Raw genomic sequence first — 20,419 nt, 5'->3', positions numbered from 1 at the left:
AAAATTTAGTCTCAAGATAATGTGCTAAAGAACAATGCATCAATGTGTCAAGAGGAACAGTCTCAAAAAAAAAAAAAAATGACAACAGATGCTAAACATGGACAAACTGCAGTTGTAAAGAACAGTACTAGGAAGTCAGAATATTTCAATACACCCAGTTCAGGACTTGGATGAAAACATTCCAAGAAGGACTAAAGCTGTTCTAAAGTCAATTTTTGGCCCTAGTCTTTATTAGGATCTTGATAATAATACATCATTAGGTGTTTGTTATTTTGTTCATCACCCATATATACTCAACACCTTAGAAATCTTATCACCTAAAATAGAAATGGGTCATAAGAATCAAATGAGAAAAATTGTGTACAGCTGCAGTGTGTCGGAAAGGATAAAAAGACTTCTGTGTATTTCCACTAGTGATTATTATTGATTGCTGACCCTCTAATAGGGGCTTGAATAAATTCAAAGCAGACTAAAATGGCTGTTATTTATCATCTGGTGTCAGGCACTATCAGTCCTGTGAACAATCCTTGGCCCAGGCTGTGGAGGGCAGTGGTCTGGAGCGGATGGGGCAATGATGTGCTGCATGGTCCTGCCGTCAGGAAGATATCTATCTGGGAGCCTGATAAGTGCTACAAGATGGGGATTTAGATGTTTGTCCTGTGCTCAGGTCAATATATCAGCTCATAGACCTAACCGTACCTTTTAACACTAGAGCTGTTTACAGAGGATAGTGGGAGAGGCAGAGGATTACTGAACAAGTCCTAAACATGCTATTGGTGGTTTACTATTACAGAAGTCACAGAAGTGGAATAACACAAATATATCTACTTTACAAATGTATAAAAATACAAAAACATCAATTATATTAAATCATGGGATTAATACCAAAAAAATAGTCACACTTGACCTCTGTCCATCCCAGACAAGAGTCCAACAAGGACATGTGTTGCTGTGATGCCCAAGCACAGATGTAAAGTATTGTAATGAAGCGTGTTAGTATGTGTTTAGGCGGGAAGATTTGCTTATTGTAAATAGTTGAATTGTGGGTAAATTGTAAATAGAGGGTTCAACCACTAAAGTAATTTATGGGGAAACTAATGGGGTGACTGCCAATATGTGGAAAGAGCCCTGGGGCTGCTAAGCAGGCTGGGAAGGCTGGCTGGAAGTGCATTTCTAGGAGGGGAGATGTGTTTTGAAATGGAAAACACCCAAGAACGGTAGGTAAGGTATATGGTAACACCCTGGGAACAGGCCAGGGGACTGCCCCTTTTGAGAGGTGAATGTTACTGGGTAAGTTCCTTTTAATTATTTGTGATTTTAAGCCTTGAGGTATGTTTTTAGTATTTTAAGGTTCTGTCATCCGGTCTTTGTACTAGTCGGTCTTATTGATTTTAATTTTAGACTTTATTATTGGTATGGCAGTTGTTTGGATTTATTTATTATTGAATAAATATTTTAATCATTGGAAATGATGAATGGAGAAATACCTGTCAAGTCAGGTAGTGTGTGGAACCAGACACCTTTGGTGGGCTGGTGACCCATTCTGATCTGTAAGAAAAAAAAATTCTTGGAGGAAATGGGGTCCTCGGACCAAGAGCATTATTTCCCTGTGTTCAATTAAACATTCGAGATGAACCTGCCTCTGTGTCCTTCTTCACCCCATCCAAACCCATGGCCCTGCGCGCCACAGTATAACGACCCCATGTGCAGAGTGTATTTATAAGTGCACAGTGGAAACTGGAAAGAACAGTGTAGAGGTGAAACGATGAACACGCGACAAACAAATGCACAGTGTATTTTCACAAAGGTGAAAAGTGAAACAGATCTGTGAGTTGGACTTGAACAGAGGTGTGATGAAATACAGGACTGGAATGCTGGACCTGGACTGGAGCACACAAGGCAGGAGTAGACAGGACAGGCACTTGGGACTGGAACATAAACACCAACTGGACAAGACTTGGTAACTAAAGTTTGCCAAGAGATCACAGTGAAATGCTAAGTAAAGGTCTGTGATCTCTCTTTGGCTGCTTGCTCCTTTTGTACTTAACTAACCACCAGATTATGAACAGGTGCATGGGTCTGGGCTAGTGGCACTGAGTGGCACCTCCTCTGGCTCCTAGGAGAATTGTCCCTGTGGGTCATGACAACCACCACTCTTGTAGCTATCCAGATTTTAAATGAGCTCTAGCTGTATACAGTTGGGTCAATACATTAATATCACACATGCACATTGTCTGAAACTGCTTGTCCAAAGCAGGGTTGTGGCAAACCAGAGCCTAACCCAACAACGCAGGGCGTAGGGCTGGAGGGGGAGGGGACACATGCAGGACGGGACACCAGTCCATCACAAGGCACCCCAAGCAGGACTTGAACCCTAGACCCACCAGAGAGCAAGACCTGGCCAAACCCGCTGTGCCACTGCACCCCCCTACATTAATAGCCTATGTACTAAATCAATACATTAGTATGTCCTTTAAGTGTACAAAAACAGGGATCTGTTTGAGAGTTCAGTCAGGAACAGTTAACAGATCAGAATTCTCAAAATCTGTAATACCTCTAAACATTCTGGTTCTAACTCTCAGGGTCTTATATATTTCAATGTGAACAATATTGTCAACATTTAAAAAAAAATAGTGATTTAGTGTCATACTGGCCTCTGTTGATCCTGGTGGAAATATGGTATGTCTTGTACACCAATGATCCTGTGTCATGGTGTAAGATGAGAATTCTACGGCATAACACTTGACATGTATGTGACCATGCATGGAATGCTGTAAAAAAAACTATTTAGCTGTCAGCAGGAAACTCTAAGAAGTTTTAAAGTATATGTTTTCCTCATTCTAAAGCAAGTGTTATGTCATGTTCATTTGTGTTTGTTGTTTTCATGAGCAAAATTTACCTTGACAAGTTTGAAAGGATTAGGTGCTCACTTATTCACTTTGAGGATGCTGCAGACTAGGCTCAAAAAGTGGATATTTTTTGTTCAAATCCTCATTTTCATATTTCTAAGAAATTTATAAATGCAGCACTGCACAAAAAGATCTTAATGTTTTTTCACTGGTACAGTAGCATTCAGGCATTTTTGTGATAGTTATGAAATGATAAAATAAATGGATTGAGATGCAAGAAAATTAATTACCTTGTTATTAATACAATAGCATACAATTAATAGTTTCTTAGACTTTTCCTAATGTTGTCCTGTATTATTTAATAGTTATGAATTCTGGTTTTCACACTGGTGGTTTGACTCCTGGTATAGAGCTGGCCTTTTTAATACAAAAAATACGTAAATGATTTTCATACACGGATATAGCAGCAATTCAGAAAATGAGTAAATGGCATGCTCATCATTCTGGCCATGTTATTGATTACTGGTTCCTGTAGCATATGTGATAGGACTTTAATCATTGCTTAGTTGAACAAAAGTGTTCCTGATTATATTTTTTGGTTTCCCTGCATTGACATCAATCTATTTTTATTGTGAGTTTTATGACCAAAGTTTTGGGTCTACTACACAGAATTTCTCAAGAATGACAGGGGGCTCAGATATTTAAGGCCTTACTAATCTTCACACTACGCCAGTTTCATGGCTTCCACTGAATTTTTGTCTCCACCACACTATCAAAAGGGTGTGAAAAATGTTTATGTTCCTGGCATATAATAAAATGCGCAGTTACACCTTACAGCCTCTGTATGAAATCTCTGCTATGGCTTTCTTGAGTTGACAGCTTTTAAAAGCAAATAGTAAATCTTAATGAGATTACTGGAGTTGGAGCACAGTTATTTATTTATTACTGTACCCCTCCATTCAGTTCCATTTTAGATGATTTTTGTCTGTTTGTTAAAGTACTTGATGACTCACAAACCTGTGATCAACATGTGGTTTGTCCACACAAGGGCATGTGATTTTTCCACTTTTGCTGCATGTGAAGGTGGTAGGGGATGGATGGTAGACAATTTTTGGAGTGGATAGGAATGAAGGGGGCAGACAGAGACAAGAGAAAGGGCTAACATGACACACTAGAGGTCTAGGATGCCATCAGAGGAAAAAATATTGCTGTAAAGAAAAAATTGGTGCTGCAAAATATTGAGAAGACAGAAGCTTACCAGTGCTGTCATTCGAAAGAGATTTTTAAAAATCTCTGATATGCATATTGCAAAAATGTTGATGGAGAGAGACTGCAAAGTGGTCTTGAGAGTAGATTCCAAAGATGGGCAAAATGTTACAGAAAAGTTACAAGAGATCATTCTGGGAAAAATGCAGTGAAATAATTTGTCTCAAAGAAGGCTGTAACAGTTGCTGTTGGAGATGAAGACACTAGAAACCAATGCATCAGTTCATTTTTTTCCTGTAGAATATCTTTCACGAGCAGAATATTTAAGGACCAGATATACTGTAACAAGCTGTGCTACTGGGAGTTTCAGCTGGAAAATGGGATTAATGTAAATAGGTGAATTGTGGGAAAAGTGAAATTAAGTGTTCAACCACTGGGGGGACTTACGGGGAATAGAAGGGGGTGACTGTGTTGGCCAATGAAAAAGGAGAGAAAGCCTGCGGGGTGCTAAATAGGCTAGGAGGGTTGGCTTGAGGCACAATTCCCTGAGGAAAAGGGGTCCTTAGACTGAGACCACTTACTTGTAAATACTTATAAAGATTGCTTTTATGTTAATCTGTTTCTTATTAGAAATTCCAGTGTCCATGAGTATCCATGACCTGCACTGATTTATTTCTGTCTACCACTTCCATCCTGGACAGTTGAGATTATGGGTGCAGGTGTGATGCTTTTCTATTGACATCTTTTCACAGGAGCCGCTGTGCATTAAGTGGTGAGGATCTCAACAGGCAGTGGAAGAAGCCTGACCCCAATCTTAGTCCCACCATCTACCATGCCAAGGGTCTTCTGTCCTACCTCAGCAGCACTGGGAGAAGCCCACTGGTAAGTCGACTGTTAAGCTTTATCTATATTCAGTGCCATGATCCATATACTGAGGAGGTTAGGGTCTTTATTTAGGATATCTCCATTAGTTAACATTCTTCTTGGAAACCCAGCTCACATGTTGAATTAGGCTATACAGACAATTAGATTTCACTGACAGCTGTGCATGTCAATGGCACAACCATGATTTTTTCAGCTCTTATAGCAACAGCAACAATAATAATAATAATAATAATAATAAAAACTTGTACTCTTCCAGTGAAGGATGGTTTCACACGAGGGAGGCTAAAGTGAGTTTACACAATTGCAAATCCTTTTTATGGTATAGAGTGCTTTGAGCTTGGAAAGATCCACATCACCCAACATAATTTTACGCTGTATTTACTTTCAAATCAGTTCTGGCAAAGAAATACACATTTCAAAGGTATACAGACATCCTTGTAAACAGAGGGGGGTGGAAGAAAACTATTTTGACTCAACAAGCTTAATGATTTAGTCTTTTTTGAGATTCTAAATACCTTGCATGTCATTCTTCCTTCACCAAGTGATGAGCTTAGATTAAGTGGTCTGTATTCAGAAAAGATGGATTCAAAAATCAAATTTCCAAAGAATAAAATCAGTATTTAAAGATTTTTTTAAAAAAATTATTTTCTCGTGAAGTTTATTTGATTATTATTATTATTGTTGTGGGGGGTGCGGTGGCGCAGTGGGTTGGACCGGGTCCTGCTCTCCGGTGGGTCTGGGGTTCAAGTCCTGCTTGGGGTGCCTTGCGACGGACTGGCGTCCCATCCTGGGTGTGTCCCCTCCCCCTCCGGCCTTACGCCCTGTGTTGCCGGGTAGGCTCCGGTTCTCCGTGACCCCGTATGGGACAAGCAGTTCTGAAACTGTGTGTGTGTGTGTGTGTATTATTGTTGTTGTTGTTGTTGTTGTTGTTGTAGTACAAGACATGTTAAACACCCTTTTATCAACATCCATGATTTTGTGTAAAAATTATTTACATAATATTTTTAATTTACATTTTCTTCTATCAAAAATAAATTAGGCAAAAATTAAGTGTCAGTCCTGTTTAAACATCATTCACCATTGTCTTAAAAAAACTGTAAAAATTATTTAAAATAAAAGTAGAACTTTGTTGTACACCGATGTATGTTCTTTTATGTGCTGAACCCAATTAGCATTTCTCTTGTGAGGGACATTTTGCTGTACGAATAGTATGCATTGTCTTACATAGTTTCAGAGAATTTTGTCATTTTTCCCTTCATTGCAAAATTAATTGGGCTCATTGGAGCATGTAGTTAACTATATGCACTTAATGAGTCAGCAGAGCTCCAAGAACATCCTGGAAGGACAGTTTTTTCTTCCTTGAAAGCAGAGCCAGTGCTTTTTTATGGCATATTTCAGTTGAAAAAACTCCTTACAGAAGAAGGAAAAAACAATGACTGTGCCATCCTCCCCCCAGGTGTTCTGTGATTACCATGGCCACTCGAGGAAGAAGAATGTTTTTCTCTACGGCTGCAGTGTGAAGGAGACCCTGTGGTATTCAGGATCTGTGATCAACACTGCCACTCTGAAAGAAGACACAGGGTACCATGTAGGCGGCACTCTTACTTCATTCTCTTTCTCTGACATTATTCTTGAATGTTCAAATAGAAGCTCTGCCCCAGGCAACAAATAAAAATTAAAATAAAGCACTGAGCAGTCCAGATGATTGAATAAGGGTGTTTTTTCTTAAAATACAATTAAATGTCATACTGACTTTTTGATTTATTAGTTTCATAGAGAAAAAATATTGCCATTTTGAAATAGACATCAACTCAGTACAGTATTGTATTTGCAATGTATGTAGATGCCAATGGAAGCTTTGCTACTTGAGCTCAATGTCACTTTTAAAGCTCCCATGCAAAAACAAAATGAGAATTGGGCAAACAAGAGGGTCTGCTTTTTCAGACAATTGCAAAGGTTCTGAGCCAGCTGGCCCCGGCCTTCTCCCTGAACAGCTGTAGCTACGTGGTGGAGAAATCCCGGGAGTCTACAGCACGTGTGGTAGTGTGGCGGGAAATGGGTGTGCACAGGAGCTACACCATGGAGAGCACTTACAATGGCTGCAACCAGGGCATCTACAAGGTGGGCTGCATCTGTTCCAAGATACTCCAAAATGACAAACGACTGGTGCACTAAAAGATATTTATACTATTAAAGAAGACTTTTTTGCATGCTGAAATGAACACGTAAACATTCTATTTTTATGTTCCGTTTAAGAATCTTGTTCCGTTTCCAGTTCGTTCCGCAATTCACATGGTGAACCCAGTGTCAGTCATAGCAGGGTGACAAAGTTAATTATGATGTCTTCACTCCTTACCGGCAGAAAAGAAGTACAAAAAGCACATTTTACTGAAACGTCTTAGAATGGCCTTTTTCTTGACTTTTACATCTTTTCTCTAAACTTTTCCGATTTTCCTTATTTATCATGGACTCATTTTTTTTGCCTCTAATAGATACTATAATTGGTCCACCACATCTTACCTTTGCAGAAGAGTTTAGAAGAGTTTGCTGTGTTTCACTTAAACTTGTGACTCCCTCAAACAAACATAGAGTTCTATTCCTATGACCTTCACAAACCTATGTAACATTTCATTTATATGTGTTCTTTGATGTCTGTTTAGTTCAAGGTAAGATGTTTACTGTTGCAATTAACATTTACTTAATTAATGTAAAATTCTAATTACCCACGCAATGTTTTAAAGCATATTATAAAAAGTAGTTTTGAACCTGTACAACTTATTGTATGTCATTAGTTATATTGCATGCATAACATATGTATATTTTTATGCATATATTAACAACATAAAACACCTAACAATAGGGTGCCTTGCAAAAGTATTTAAACCCCTTGAAAGTTAGCACCACTTTCTGGATTTCAGAAGATAGATTCAGATATTCTTCAAATAAGTATAGAATGTAATTTTGTAGGGGGTGCGGTGGCGCAGTGGGTTGGACCACAGTCCTGCTGTCCGGTGGGTCTGGGGTTCAAGTCCCGCTTGGGATGCCTTGCGACGGACTGGCGTCCCGTCCTGGGTGTGTTCCTTCCCCCTCTGGCCTTACGCCCCTGTGTTCCCGGGTAGGCTCCGGTTCCCCGTGACCCCGTATGGGACAAGCGGTTCTGAAAATGTGTGTGTGTGTGTGTGTGTGTGTAATTTTGTAAGACACTGTATATAAATATGAAAGACCTTATAAGGAGTAGGGCTGCCCTTTTCCTTCAGAAAACCTTCAGTCCTTCTTAGAATGCTGTCCAGAATTGTGTGTAGTGAAATATTAAACCATTCTTTTAGAAGAAAAGCAACTAGATCTTTTCAAAAACTACTTCAAAAACTACTACTGGAAAACTACTTTGTGCTCTGGGCTTCATAACTTCCCATTAAGATTCAGTGATGTTTATATCTGGTGACTGGCAAGGCCATGGAAGGCATCTGACTTCATCCTGGTGTTCATGAAATCATTCTTGAATTTGTTTAGCAGCATGTATTGGGGCATTATTATCTCTAGAATTATGCAAACATCATGAGAACAGTATTTGCACATTATGGTGCACTTGGTCCCCTACAATGGCCTCATATTCCTTGGCCATTATATGACCACACAGAGCAGTCATTGGACCTAATGATTTCCACTAGATGGCTGTCCATACATTACAATCTCCTACCATCTTTAAAAGCTGCCATCACCCATTGTGAGTTAAAGGCATCCTTTGGCTCTCTCCAGATTTGAACCCAAGAAGGTATAGAATATAGGGCAAAATACAACTCAATAAAGCATGTAAATTTTTTCTTTTCTCAGGAGTCTACGTTTTGTGCATCTTTGCGTATAGGCCTTTCATACAAAAGGCACAGAATGGCATCTCTGAAATCAATTCCAGATTTATGAAGCTCACAATGTATAGTTTTGTCAAAATTGGGTCAAAAAGGCACTGATTCAGTTCTATGGCATTTAGAAATTATCCAGTGAAGTGTCCATCTGTCCCTGTGCTTTGACTCGTGACTGCTGTTCTTCTTTAATGATGCAATTTGTCCTTGTTTGGCATATGCTTATTTTTAAGAATTTTGCAGTTTTTTGTGGCAGGAAGTCTTGCAGTTCTGGCACTGATTACTTAGCTTCTTTGGATCTTTATTTTTTGCCTCATGCTTTTTTTTGACAGCATGCTTATCCAAGAGCAAATTGCATTAGTTGTCCAACTTCTTTAATAGCTGACACTTACTGCTAACTGGCAATCAACCTAATATGACTCATCTTGAGCATGGTTTTTAATTGTGATTTCTCCATCCATCCACCCTTTTCAATAACCACTTGTCCTGAGCAGCATTACAGAGCCTATCCCAGGCTCAGTAAGTGCAAGGTATGCCCTGGATGTAATGCCAGTTCATCACAGGGTGGCCACACACACACACAAGTTTAGTGTTGCCCTTTAACCACAATTGCATGTCTTTGGATGTGAGATGAATCCAATAGAGACAACATCCAATGCAAATTTGACAATGACTGAGCTGGACTTGAACACACCTGAATTGCCAAGGTGCTGTGAGGTAGCAGCACTACTCACTATGCTACCATGCTGACCTCAATGTGTTTTAGTTACTTCAAATTTAAACACCTTTTTCATGTGGTGTTTCTGAGATTTTTGTCCTCCTCATGGGGTTGCGAGCCATGTAGAATGGTTGCGCTATAATAAAGAAATATCTAAGGAACTAGGAATATTTTATTTTTATATATAAATATAAACTAAAATATATGAAATAATGAAAATATTATGAGCATACTGGCACTTTATGTACAGAGTATGCACTAGTGTTTATTTATAAAATAAAACAAAGTGGTGGATTAGACATTCGGGCTTGGTAGGTTCACAGCGTTCCAAGTACAGATTTATTAGAAAAATACCATTAACTGCAAAGGATATTTAAGTGGCTGTTTCTTTGTCTTTACTGTGCCTTGACAGAGCATGGATTCCGGCTCGTGTCCAGGTGCTAATTCATGCCCATTAGTGGCCTCTGACAGATTTGTGGACAAGAAACATAATTACCCTCTCAGTTAGCTTCAGAATTTGAAGCCTAGGGTCACTATGGGGAGCAACTCCTCTGAATGACCATGTTCCTGTGTCTTCATCCTCTGTGGAACAAAAAGAAAAATGTGTTTATAAATACACTCCTTAGTGTCCGGGTGGAAATACTCTGGCATCCGTTTTCATGTATATGCTTATGCAACCTTATGATAACAGAGGATGCGGCATCATAGGAAGAAAAGTTAGGAAATTAATTGTATCTCAGTTTTGTCTCCCCACCCTACATATTTTGGGGTTGACTGAGAATAAGCAAAAAGATATGAAAGGACAGACTCTGCTCTTTCAAAGTATCACGATGCAGGTATACAATTGGAACAAGAAGTGTTCCTATTCTATGTATGCCATCTGAACATAAATTCCAGGTGGTTTTTACAGAGCAGACCTATCTAAAGATGGGGGCTTCACATTCCTTGGAGGTGTGCGATAGAAAAGTAATGGCTCATGATGTAAAACAAAGTGGAACTTGGGTGGCATGGTGACGTAGCAAGTAGTGCTGCTGTTGCACAGCATCTGGCTGATATGAGAAGACATGCGTTCGATCCCTGCTCAGTCTGTGTGGAGTTTGTGGAGTTTGTCTGCATGGGTTTCCTCCCGTTGCTACTGTTTCCTCCCACAGTCCAAAGACATGCTGTTCAGGTTCCCCCATAGTGTGTGAGTGACACAGAGAGAGTGTGTTCCACTGATGTATGGATGAGTGACCCAGTGTAAGTAATGTATCTAGCAGTGTAAGTCACCACGGTGAATAAGGTGTGTGGGATGATAACACTACATAGAGATAACTGGAAGTAGTGTTGGAGAAAAGTATCTGCTAAATAAATAAATGTAAACTTATCTATCACTCCAGATTACAACTGATGGAGGGAATAGAGGTTTCCTTTACCTGCCAGAAGGTGTGGGTGTTTTCAAAGAAAGCTCATTTGCATCCCAAAGATATCACCTTTAATCACTTGGGTTATCCAGCTGCAGAACAGAAAAGGAATGTCTCCTTAGGTGTACCCTGTGTATTTGTTTGTTAAAAAGTTCAAATAAATGTATCCCAGTTCCTCTGTGAATATAAAACAAATGGCTGAGTATATGATATAAGATAAGCTAGTATACGACTAAGAAGTATAAGTAGTATAAGGGCTTTAAGAACTAAGAAGTATAAGGGTTTTAGAAGAGCAACTGGAATTCAGGTCTCCCTAATTTACCTCATGAAAGTCCATTGTGAAGTATATTTATGACAGTAATATGCTGGCAAGAGTAAAAGGTAGATCTTCATTTTTGAAATAAGGCTGATAGTAAGTCACTTCAGCTGATTCAGGTTCACCAGGGGCATTTAGCATCAGCAGTTCAGCTGAACTGTGGAAAGAAACCCACATAGACACAGAGAGAACATGCAAACTCCACAGAGAATAAACTGGATTTGAATCCACACCCGAACAGCCCTGTTGCTGTGCCACTGTCCTATTTGAAATACAGATATTTTGACTGTGACAGGAAACCCGAGTACCTGGATGAATTCCACTTGAACTGGTGGAGAACATGCAAACTTCATACCGACTAAATGGGGATCAATCCTAAATGTCATTGCATAGTGGGTGTGATCAGCCCTGACTACCCACTATGCCAGTGTTACACCAATAATTTTTTTTCAAGAACTCAAAATTAGTATGTGATTAATCAGGTGCAAGAGGACAGAAATAATGGCAGTAAATATTTTCGTTAACATATGCTTCACACACTTATGTCGTGTTTGCTACCTGATTTATATCTCTTACAATGAGTGATTAATCAGTTATTGGGCTTGCAATAACAGTAACAGTAATGTAATCAGAAAAAGAGTATCAGTGATGGCCTGAATGGTTTGACACAAAATAAAATTGAGTGGAGAAAATGAACATGTTGCGTAAAATCTTTGTGGAGAAACTGCATAATAAAGTGAACGAGATTCCCTGTTTGTCCTTTTTATTAGCTTCTCCTTCTGATTGTTGTATCAGCATCAGTTATGTCTGTAAAAACAGAGACTATAAGAAGTATTGTAGTTTATTTGCCCCTTATTTATATTGTAATAAACTAGTAAATTTGATAGAGGAATAAATATAGCCTGTAAACATGTTAATACTTGAAGATCGTGGAGAATATCGGTGGTCTTCATAGCTCGGGTTGGTGGTCACATGTTAATACTTCTTATTTTTAAGGAAAATGTGCAATAAAGAAAAACTTCAACCATAAACATGCTCAGACTAAGCTAAACACCTGCATATATATGCAATACATGTTCATGATATCTGGTTGCTTGATTATCTTGCAGCAAAGGGTACATCAGGGTTGCTGTCATTGTCATCAACTTTTGCTTTTACTTGTTTGGCGCCAAACTAATCTAAGCTGCTTGAAAGCAGGAACATATATTAAAAGTAAATGTTCCTAAGAAGTGAATCCAATGTAGAACACTACACAACCGTTACCGTGTTGGGAATCTATAAGTCTGATTCATTTTGTTTTGCCCTTTAGAAATATCACTGAAACACTGTTGTCAAATCGGGGTAAGAAACACAAATATCTCTGTAGTGTGGAATGAGACTGAATTTGTGTTATAGGTACATACACACACAATGTCTACAACCACTTGTCCCAAGCAGGGTCGTGGTGAACTGAAGCCTAACCTGGCAACACAGAGCGCAGGGTTGGAGGGGGAGGGGACACACCCAGGATGGGATGCCGGTCCATTGCAAGGCACCCCAAGCAGGAGTCAAACCTCAGACCCACCACATGGCGGGCCCCGGCCAAACCGCTGCGCCACCGCACCCCCCCGTGTTATGGGTATAGTTTCACAAAACAAGCAAAAGAAATGGCTGAAAAATTTTCATCGCATCAACCTGTGATAAATATCAGGTAAAATGCAGTCTGTAATTCCAAAGAAAAATGTAACTTACTAGTATTACACTACACTTATGTTTCCTCTAACACATACCGTGGGTAAAGCCCACAGTTGAATGAAGTTAAAACACTGCACAATGACCCCCACAAGTCATTTCTGAATGTCAGCATCTTACTGTGGTGGAGTTCTCATGCAACATTCATCACATTCATCACCATCTAATTTCAGATGAAAAGGGTCTTGAGGCAGAATTTAAAATGAATAAGAAATAGGAAAGAGAGAACAAAAGGCCTTTCTGTGAAAATGATCTATTTTTCACACTGGCATATAGCATGGCACTCATATTTTGAGCTGAAGCCAGCTGGTGAACAGTTGCCCTGAGGCCTTTCAGTAGAAAGCTGTTTACAAAGTGTGCATTCCATGTTTTCAAAAATGTCAGGGGTTACCTGCATTTGTCACTGGACACTTATCTATCAAGTCATTAAAGCCTGGAAGCAAGGGGTTTTTTCACCCCTCATAATTTCTGTTTTGTCCTTTCTGCAAAATTGAAATGAAGGAGAGTGGCCAAAAGATTACCTCACCGCTGTCTCTTTTTACACATCTATTATTATATGTTCAACATGAGGAATATCAAATATTTGATTTGATTTAAATATCTATCATATTTCTTATTTTGCTTTTTATGTTTATTCAGCAGGATCCTGAATTTTAATAAAGCACCTTTAACACGTTCACCAGATCTTTAGTACTGCTTGCAAAGTCTGCTTAGATTTGGACAAACTGTTACCCAGAGATAGGAGTAGGATGAATAATTACAAAAATGTCTTCCTTTAAATGCCACTAATATGCACCATCCTTTCAAATACAGACTAGGCTGTCTAGTTCTTAGTTTATTTAACCCCCGTCACAGTTAGAAACGTTTGCTGTGCTGCAGGTCTTGAGAAGAAAAATGAAAACATCTTCCATGGTTCTATGTTGTTTGACCTAAACACTGAATCTATATTTAAAAAGTCACTCCAAAGCTCAGGTATCCAGGCTTTCTATAATCTGTGCTTTTTTGCTTTGTGAGGCCCTATGGAACTGCTGTTAATGCAGACCCAGTGAAGAATAGGCATACTGTGAGTAAATCTCGGTTGGCTAATCTTGTACTTCATGCAGTGAACAAGGAAGTGAAGGGAAGGAAAGTGAAAGAACTAGAACTGCTACCTCGTGTAAGGTTCCAAAGGCCTGTTGATCAATGAACTGAGGGGTTCCGCTGGGTACAAGCTCCTTGAAGCTGAGCAGTCAGGCTGCGATAAGTGGATTTTTGGACTAGTACAAACATTACCTTCTAGCACAATCCTATTGGCTGAGCAGGGAAATGTGGAGACAGGTAGTTTTCTAGCAGGAGACTCCATATTTATATAGCAACCCAATTTATAACTGTACTTGTTTGTCACAATTATTCTTGACCTGGAAGTTAGCTTTACTTTGATCTTAAGTCCATTATCAAAGGTCAACAACTGGCTTGCAGAAGAGGGCATAGAAACCTCCATAAAGCAATAAAATACCTTTTAATTCATGTTTGTGCTCAGATTGTCATGGGCCTGAAATAAAATGACTTAAAAGGCCATGAAAGGAGCTTATGTCCTTATGATAGCTAAATAATAGCACTGTTTTAGTAAAATATTGTGTTTCTTACATTTTCAAAGATGCTCACATTGGATACATTAAGCTACCATGAAGTATTAAAATAGAAAGTGTTTTGAGGATTAACAGGGAACAGTGCACAAAAAATCTTAAAGAAAGGATTTATGGTATTTTTGCATTTGGTATCTCCAAAGCAGTAATGTCATCACAGTGTGGCTGACTTTTTTTTTATTTTCTTGTGGAATATATGCAAATCTGGTGTCAGTGAGATTTGTGTTTCAGCATAAACTTTTCCTGTGCTGTATTGTGGTATTCTATGAGATAAGCTCATCTTCCCTTCCAAGTCCCCATGGCATGTGAGAGCACAGTCTTCTTTGCCTTGAGATGCATATGGTATGACCTTTTCTCAAGTCCCCTGCACTTAGACTGACTGTGCCTGTATTTACATTTATTCATATTATTTAACTGATGCTTTTCTCCAAAGCAACTTAGAATAGTATGCTACTTATAATGGTTTATATATTTATACAGATGGATTATTTTTACTGGAGCAGTTTTGGGCAAGTACCTTACTCAGGGGCACTACAGCTGTGGGCGGGATGCGAACCAGCAATCTTTGGATCCACAAGAAGCATAACCACAATGGTACTTGCTGCCCCTGTATGAAAAGGCGGCTCAGTTCCCACAGGTACCTTCCATCTCACACAGTAGAGGAGAAGAGTGAATTGACATGGCAGACAGAACCAGAAACAATTGTTCTGTTTGACCTTAACCTGAGCCAGCTCATGGGAATTGCTGGGCTTTCAAAGTGAAGTTATTCTGACTTTTTTTTTTAAGTCTCACAAAATCCTGCCCTTTTGTATTGTCCTTAAACAGCCTCTTCTTCTTAGACCTATGTTGATCTGGGTGTTCTAAGAGATGCCATAGAACAGCTTTTATACTAGACCTCCTGAGGCTGTAGAAGAGTAGCACATGGCAGGGAAGAAGATGTCCACTAGTCCACTAAAGGACACCAGTGATGTCAGTGATGTCACCAATTTTTCCATCACGGAAAAAAATGGTGAACAATCACAAACCCTATATATATATATATATATATATATATATATATCTGTGTGTCTATGTATATAGACTATGTGTCTATAGTTATGTGTCTATTTATCTGTGTATCTCTGTATATATATATATATATATATATATATATATATATATGTGTCTATGTGTCATATAATGTGTCATAAGACAGAAAATTCAAATAAAGGATTTTAATTGATTGAGTTACTTGAGGAATTGTTCCAGACCTACATCAATTGTTTGTTTTAGACTACATCCAATTCACACATTTTGGAGTGTTTTGCCATGCTGGCCTGCAGTATTCCAGTTCTTGTCAAGCAATTTGACATTTGACAGACTGGAGGGTAGTATCGGGGTCGGCCAGCAACTGAGAAGGCACTGCCAACGCTTCCACAATGCAAACAGGGAAAGAATTGATTTTCCCTCAAAGTAAACAGCCTTGGTGATATGCATTCTGTGCATGTAAACCTCCCCTACTTGCTGAATTATTGAAGTACTATCCCATGTCTACATCTTGGCCCCCGGTCAAAGTGGATTCCTTGGCCCATCTCACGCCCCCTTACCCATCTGCTAACATATCTTATTAGTCCTGAAGCAACACAGGGTTTTTCTCTCCCCTCATGCAATGGCAAACTCCAGGGCCCTGTGCGGTGCCCCAATGCCACCTTGTCAAGTATGTCAGGCACACATCAGCTTCCAATTATCAACAGAGATGTTGACTGGACAATGGTGCCAAGGACGGACATGGGATAGAAGAGGGATATTGGATAAATAGCAGCCAGAGTCTAAACAAAGCATGAGAAGGCAAAAAGCTTGTCTAGAAAACTGGATCATTGTTCATTCTCCCATTAAAGTGATTGAGGATGAAAACAATACACTTGTCTGACAAACAGCAAGTGGAAATTTACGAAATGACAATGTGAAGAGTTGTGCAGCACATCACAATGTGCAATGTGAAATGTGCAGCACATCAAAAAATGAAAAGTTAAGAAATGGTGGAAGATTCATGGGAAAAACTGAAATTTCTCGTTCATCTGTCAGGTTGCAAAATTTACTACATTGATTAGATTGTTTGCAATATTGAGTTTAATCTTTTGAAAATTCTACGTATCAGCAGTTCCAGTTAACAATAGTTTTGATTAAAGTTTGTAGGAATTCATATTTTAAATTTCTATGCAGTTTTTAGAAATACAGAAAAAGGGAAAATACATTGTTTATGCTATAACTGTAAGATTCCTTACTAAAAAAATTATCATTTAATTTGTGTTTTCATAGAATAAAACACAGTGATCAATACAGAGAAAACTTACACTATGTAATTAAATTTTACAGAAATAGTCCACAACCCTGCAAATCACACATAGCATAATAAAACAATTGACAACTTTAAAAAAAATGATAAAAAGACAAAAAAGAGAAAACATATAAATAAATATATAGACAAATAAAGAAACAATAGTAAAAATAAAAACATTCCCAGGGTGAAGAGAATACCAGGCTGTAGAGGAAAGCATAAGAATGAGAAGGGTAGGGCATTTCTCCAACATTTTTGAATAAGATGACAAGCCAGCTTCTCAAAATGTTTAAATGTGTTATTTTGAGAGCAAAGATTTTCTTTAAAATAAGGCTTTGGTTTATTTAGACGATTGGACAAAGATAAAGATTAGATCCCTCAAATCAATTTTTAAAGAAGGCCCTTGTGTGAATTTAGACTTTGAAGACGACAAACTGAAACTGTAACAAAAAAACGGGATACTTCTGTACTTTGCACTATGAACATTTGAGTTATGAATTTTCAGAGACATATTATTTGTTTATTTTAATTGCAGCTTATTTCCCTTGAAAAATGAGAAATGGCTTATGCTTATGTCTTCTGCTGCTATACGTCAGCAAAAACATACTTAGTGAAGAAACTCAAATAGGGCAGCTGAGGAGGGGATAAGGCTGCCTCACTAACCAATTTAAATGTAAATGCGATGTCCAACAGTTTTATAGAAGCTAACCAGCAAAGAGAGGTACTTGTCAAATACTGCATTTGCAGCTGTAATCTAACAGTGACCAAATACCAACAAACTTTTATGTGATGCATCAGTTGCTTCCTCCAGTTTTGTGTCCTCAGTTGCTAATGATACGCAAGTTGATATTTTAAGGTCAAACATTATTTTACTTTTAAACTCAAATTATCAAAAGCAGGTAATAAAAATTACTTAAATAATATCTTTTGGTTTCTAGGTTGAACAAACATTTATTTAGTCTTTATTTACAATCCGCTGACTGCCTTCCGAGAAGAATAATTCCCAAAAAACATGCCCTTTAGACCCATGAGTTGATTTCATACTTTTTTTGGTAGTGGGGGGGGGGGACCAAGATGTCAACCAAGAGAATGTTAGCATGTAAATTTGCTGTTATTGTGTGAGTGCTTACTCTCTGCTATCAGTTATTTCTGCTGCTTTCAGTATCTACTAAAAGTCTCAGTGTCTCACACAACATAAGATGCACCCATCATTTGCTTTTGTTAATCATTGTTGTAGGTGATGTGGTATCTCCATAACTCAAAGGGACAATGACAAAATTCTCCATGACTGACAAACTGACCACCCCATGCAGGACATGCAGCTGGGCACAAGGGAGCTGGAGGAGATGGGCGCACACTTCTGTGCAAGCTTGCTGTCCCTGAGAAGGAACTCTGTTCTCTGTAATGCGAAGCTCATGCACCATGCTACTGCACTTCTTGACCTGGAAGTCAACCCCCCGGACCATTCTTCCCAGAAGTAAGTCTACAGTCCTGTGCAAGCTCATGAGCGATACTATGTGCTACCACTACTAGATTTTGTAAAGGGGATTTGGCCAGAGGACAATAATAGGGCTGTAACAGCTCTATAGTAACAATACATTTATTCATTTAGTTGATACTTTTTTTGGAAAGTGACTTACAATGTTAAGCTTCTTTCAACTATTTACCTATTTATACAGCTATTTAGAGTAAGTACCTTGCTTAAGAATGGTACAGCTGGAGGTAGGATTCAGACCTGCACCCTTTGGGTCCAGAGGCAGAAGCTTTAACCACTATGCTACCAGCTGTCACCATAATGTTGTTAACAATAACAAAAATAAGACACATGGCACCATGGGTTTGGATGGAAAAAAGAAGGACATACAGGCAGTGTTCATGACAAATGTTTTATTTGAACACTGGCACGCAGGACGGCACTTTCAGTCAGAGAACCCCATTTCCACAAGAACCTGCATCTCAAGCCAACCTTCCCAATCAGCCTTTCTGATTTCCCCTTTGTTTTTCCCGTAAGTCGCCCTAGTGGTTAAACACTTAAATCACATTTTACCCAGAATGCAACTATTTATAATAAACATTTTCCCGCTTAAACTCATGGTAACATGGGTCGTTACAATAATAAAAATAATAATAATAATAATGAGAAGAAGAAAATGATGATGATCATGATAATGATTATGATTTGTTTTTGGTTGTCACCAAGCACGATGTGGCATTATGGCCAAACAGCTCTAATTCTGCTTAGTCTGTCTAGAGCACATTGTTACAGTTGTGCTGATCTTCACCTTGTTATCTGGCAAACTTCAGTCATGCATCTATATATTTTTGCAAACTCACATAAAACGAAAAGTTGTCCAGTTTCTTTTGAATGGTTACTCATTAAAAATTGCTTGTGAATCCCTTGATGTTATCCTGCGGTTGGTGAACACTTCCTCTAGTATTTTTCTGTTGTCTCTTAGGCTGAATTTGGTGGGAAAACCTGGCTTGGATAGATTGTCAGGGGTTTGAAATTTTCACCATTTCTAGATTATCTTTTGGACAGGGGAGTGATTGACCACACGTTGGCTGGAAATGGCTTTAAAACCCTTCCTAGACTCAAAGTCATAAACAGTCTTCTTCTGAGGGACTCAGGGAGCTCTTTCAGTCTTATATGATGTAGCCACATACCTCAATAGCTAAATCCAATTCAAATTATGGATTTCTAGTATGAATATAAAGCAGTGGCCTCTGTGATACTCTCTAATGATGTTTTGATTGTGTTGTAAATGATGTTTTCATTTCTGAGTAGTTAAATGGTAAAAATGAGGTAAAATTTTAAATATATATTTTTTAAATAATCAGATCACCTTTAGCTATCATTGTTGTTGAAATGGCAATGAAATGCCACTTTGTCTAAAAATGTTTAAAAAAAAAAAAATTAAACAAATCGTTTTAAAACCAACAAACTGTTAAATTGGGTTTGGGCAGAAGCAGGGGGCATACTTTTTTATGTCATTGTATAAGTAAGAAATCAGATTAAACAGTATCTTTTCTGTTCAGTTTCAATTTGAATTTCATTTTATTTTCATATAGTGTTCTTACAAAGTTGTGCTTTACTGTAGCGTCTCAGTGTTCTTAGAGAATAATACATTTATAAATGCCAGTTTCTGTTAGTATAGTGCAGTTCTCCAGCACGTGAGGAAACATCTCCATGCGCTGCTGCTTACAGTGATTTAAATATATCCAGCACATGAGAGAGAAGAGACATAAGATCAGTGACTTAAAGCAAACTTGCCATATTTTCTCCTGCAAGGAAAACAAAACAGGTCAACATCTAAAGCTTATTTCTGCATTATTTAATTCAGTAGCAGGCACTTGTACAGATTATTTCCATACATTATATTGTGTTTTTTACAGTTTATAAATCTGGGTCATTTTTGGAAGCAAAGCAATGGGCGTGTTAAAGTGTACAACCGCAAGACTTCTCCTGGCATTTAACACCCTGTCAACCTTTTGGTCAGAAGTTTGAAATCTAA

At 38.5% G+C, this 20,419-nt stretch overlaps 1 protein-coding gene across 1 annotated transcript in view; it reads left to right on the top strand.

Moving 5' to 3' along the window:
* The window catches only part of agbl1 (AGBL carboxypeptidase 1), a 130,530-nt gene that overhangs the window by 67,395 nt on the left and 42,716 nt on the right, over positions 1-20,419 (top strand). The window contains exons 20-23 of the mRNA XM_029253534.1: positions 4,808-4,937; positions 6,397-6,528; positions 6,885-7,061; positions 18,221-18,384. Of these exons, the coding sequence (XP_029109367.1) occupies positions 4,808-4,937; positions 6,397-6,528; positions 6,885-7,061; positions 18,221-18,384 (603 nt within the window). The remainder of the gene's footprint in view (positions 1-4,807; positions 4,938-6,396; positions 6,529-6,884; positions 7,062-18,220; positions 18,385-20,419) is intronic.

Source organism: Scleropages formosus, chromosome 7 (assembly GCF_900964775.1).
Source record: "Scleropages formosus chromosome 7, fSclFor1.1, whole genome shotgun sequence".
NCBI lineage: Eukaryota > Metazoa > Chordata > Actinopteri > Osteoglossiformes > Osteoglossidae > Scleropages > Scleropages formosus.
The sequence above is the reverse complement of the archived record's forward strand: the minus strand, read 5'-3'. Positions and strand labels throughout refer to the sequence as shown.